Raw genomic sequence first — 2876 nt, 5'->3', positions numbered from 1 at the left:
CCTCGGGTGTTTGGGGTTTGGGTCTCCCCCCATTTTTGGGGGTTTCCCATTTTTGGGGGGTTTCTGGGTTTTTGGGGTTCCCATTTCTTGGGTTCTCCTTTTTTTTTTTGCTTCCCATTTTTTGGGGGTTTCCCTTTTTTGGGGGGTTTCTGGGTTTTTGGGGTTCCCTTTTCTTGGGTTCTTCTTTTTTTTTTTGCTTCCCATTTTTTGGGGGTTTCCCATTTTTGGGGGGTTTCTGGGTTTTTGGGGTTCCCATTTCTTGGGTTCTCCCTTTTTTTTTTGCTTCCCATTTTTGGGGGTTCCCATTTTTTGGGTTCCCCCCATTATTGAGTCCCCCCCTTTTGGTTTTTGGGGTTCCCTTTTCTTGGGTTCTTCTTTTTTTTTTTGCTTCCCATTTTTTGGGGGTTTCCCATTTTTGGGGGGTTTCTGGGTTTTTGGGGTTCCCATTTCTTGGGTTCTCCCTTTTTTTTTTGCTTCCCATTTTTGGGGGTTCCCATTTTTTGGGTTCCCCCCATTTTTGAGTCCCCCCCTTTTCTAGGGGTTTCCCATTTTTGGGATTTCCATTTTTTGGGGTTCCCATTTTTGGGGTTTTCCATTTTTTGGGGTTCCTATTTTTTGGAGTTCCCATTTCTTGAGTTCCCCCTTTTTTTTGGATTCCCTTTTTTGGCGTTTCCCATTTTTGGGGTTCCCATTTTTTGGAGTTCCCATTTCTTGAGTTCCCCCTTTTTTTTGGATTCCCTTTTTTGGGGTTTCCCATTTTTGGGGTTCCTATTTTCTGGGGTTTCCCATTTTTTGGGTTCTCCCTTTTTTTTTTGGATTCCCATTTTTCGGGTTTCCCATTTTTGGGTTCCCCCCCTTCTTTTGGGCCCCCCCCCTTTTTTTGGGATTTCCCATTTTTGGGGTTCCCATTCTTGGGGTTCCTATTTTTTGGAGTTCCCATGTCTTGAGTTCCCCCTTTTTTTTTTTGGATTCCCTTTTTTGGGGTTTCCCATTTTTTGGGGTTCCTATTTTTTGGGGTTTCCCATTTCCTGGGTTTCCCCCCCTTTTTTTCGGATTCCCTTTTTTTGGGGTTCCCATTTTTGGGGTTTCTGAGGTTTTGGGGTTCACCTTTCTTGGGTTCTCCCTTTTTTTGGGGTTTTTGTGTCCCCCCCATTTTTTGGGGTTTCCCATTTTTCGGGTTCCCATTTTTTGGGTTTCCCATTTCTTGGGTTCCCCCCCTTTTTTTTATTCCCTTTTTTGGGGTTCCCATTTTTGGGGTTTCTGAGGTTTTGGGGTTCACCTTTCTTGGGTTCTCCCTTTTTTTGGGGTTTTTGTGTCCCCCCCATTTTTTGGGGTTTCCCATTTTTGGGGTTCCTATTTTCTGGGGTTTCCCATTTTTTGGGTTCTCCCTTTTTTTTTTGGATTCCCATTTTTCGGGTTTCCCATTTTTGGGTTCCCCCCCTTCTTTTGGGCCCCCCCCCTTTTTTTGGGATTTCCCATTTTTGGGGTTCCCATTTTTGGGGTTCCTATTTTTTGGAGTTCCCATGTCTTGAGTTCCCCCTTTTTTTTTTTGGATTCCCTTTTTTGGGGTTTCCCATTTTTTGAGGTTCCCATTTCTTGGGTTCTCCCTTTTTTTTTGGATTCTCATTTTTGGGATTCCCATTTTTGGGTTCCCCCCCTTTTTTGGGTTCCCCCGTTCTTTTGGGGTTTCCCATTTTTGGGGTTTCCGATTTTTTGGAGTTCCCATTTCATGGATTCCCCCCCTTTTTTTTGGATTCCCATTTCTGGGGTTCCCATTTTTGGGGTTTCCGATTTTTTGAGGTTCCCATTTCTGGGTTCTCCCTTTTTTTTGGATTCCCATTTGTCGGGTTCCCCCCCTTTTTTTGGGTCCCTCCCTTTTTTTGGGGGGTTCCCATTTTTGGGGTTCCCATTTCTTGAGTTCCCCTTTTTTTTTTGGATTCCCTTTTTTGGGGCTTCCCATTTTTGGTTTTCCCCCATTTTTTGCGGGGGGGTTCTCCCCTTTTTTTTTTTTTTAGGGTTCCCCCTTTTTTTTCGCATTTCCCTCATTTTTTGGTGCCCAATTTCCTCGTCCCCCATTTTTTGGGCGTGTTCCCCCATTTTTTGGGCTTCCCCCCTTTTTTGGGTTTCCCCTTTTTTTTGGCTTTCCTCCTTTTTTTTGCATTTCCCCCTTTTTTTTGGTGCCCCATTTCCTCCTCCCCCATTTTATTTCCTCCTCCCCCATTTTTTGGGGTTTCCCCTTTTTTTTTTTTTTGGTTTCCCCCTTTCTTTTGGGTTTCTCCTTTTTTTGGGGTTTCCCCCATTTTTTGCGGGTGTTCCCCCATTTTTGGGGGTTTCCTGCTTTTTTTTTTGGCTTTCCCCCTTTTTTTGGGGGGGTTCCCCCTTTCTTTTGGCTTTCCCCCTTTTTTTTTCCATTTCCCCCATTTCTTGGCGCCCCATTTCCTCCTCCCCCCACTTTTTGGGGTGCCCCCCTCAGTTTTGGGGTCCCCGCTCACCTCCGGGGTAGCGCCTCAGGATGAGTTTCCGCACCTCGTCGTAGGCGAAGATGAGCAGGGAATAGGGGAAGGCGCAGAACCACCACGTGACCCTGCAATTTTGGGGACAAAACCCCATAAATTTGGGCTCCCTGTCCCTTTTGGGGGCAGCTCCGATTTGGGGTGCGCCCTCGGGATTTGGGGTGACCCTCACTTGAGGGGGTACATGCGCAGGGCCACCCCCATGCCCGGGCAGTAGGACAGGAACGCGGCCAGCGCCGTCTCCTCGAACAGCCCGAAAATCAGGATTTTATTCCTGAAAGAACGGGGGGAAAAACCACAAAATCCATCAAATCCATCAGCGGGATCCGGCGCCCGCAAAAATCCACCCGAGAACCCCCAGAT

General features: G+C 46.7%; 1 protein-coding gene across 1 annotated transcript in view; it reads right to left on the bottom strand.

Moving 5' to 3' along the window:
- Positions 1-2435: 2435 nt before the first annotated feature.
- Positions 2436-2876, bottom strand: part of LOC103621401 (sodium/potassium-transporting ATPase subunit alpha-2) — a 20932-nt gene continuing 20491 nt past the window's right edge. Inside the window, exons 11-12 of the mRNA XM_017742793.1 lie at positions 2686-2872; positions 2436-2584 (exon numbers count right to left, since the gene is read on the bottom strand). Coding sequence (XP_017598282.1) covers positions 2470-2584; positions 2686-2872 — 302 coding nt within the window. The 3' untranslated portion in view covers positions 2436-2469. The remainder of the gene's footprint in view (positions 2585-2685; positions 2873-2876) is intronic.

Source organism: Corvus brachyrhynchos, unplaced genomic scaffold (genome assembly GCF_000691975.1).
Source record: "Corvus brachyrhynchos isolate BGI_N302 unplaced genomic scaffold, ASM69197v1 scaffold419, whole genome shotgun sequence".
NCBI lineage: Eukaryota > Metazoa > Chordata > Aves > Passeriformes > Corvidae > Corvus > Corvus brachyrhynchos.
This window is presented reverse-complemented; position numbering and strand designations above follow the sequence as displayed.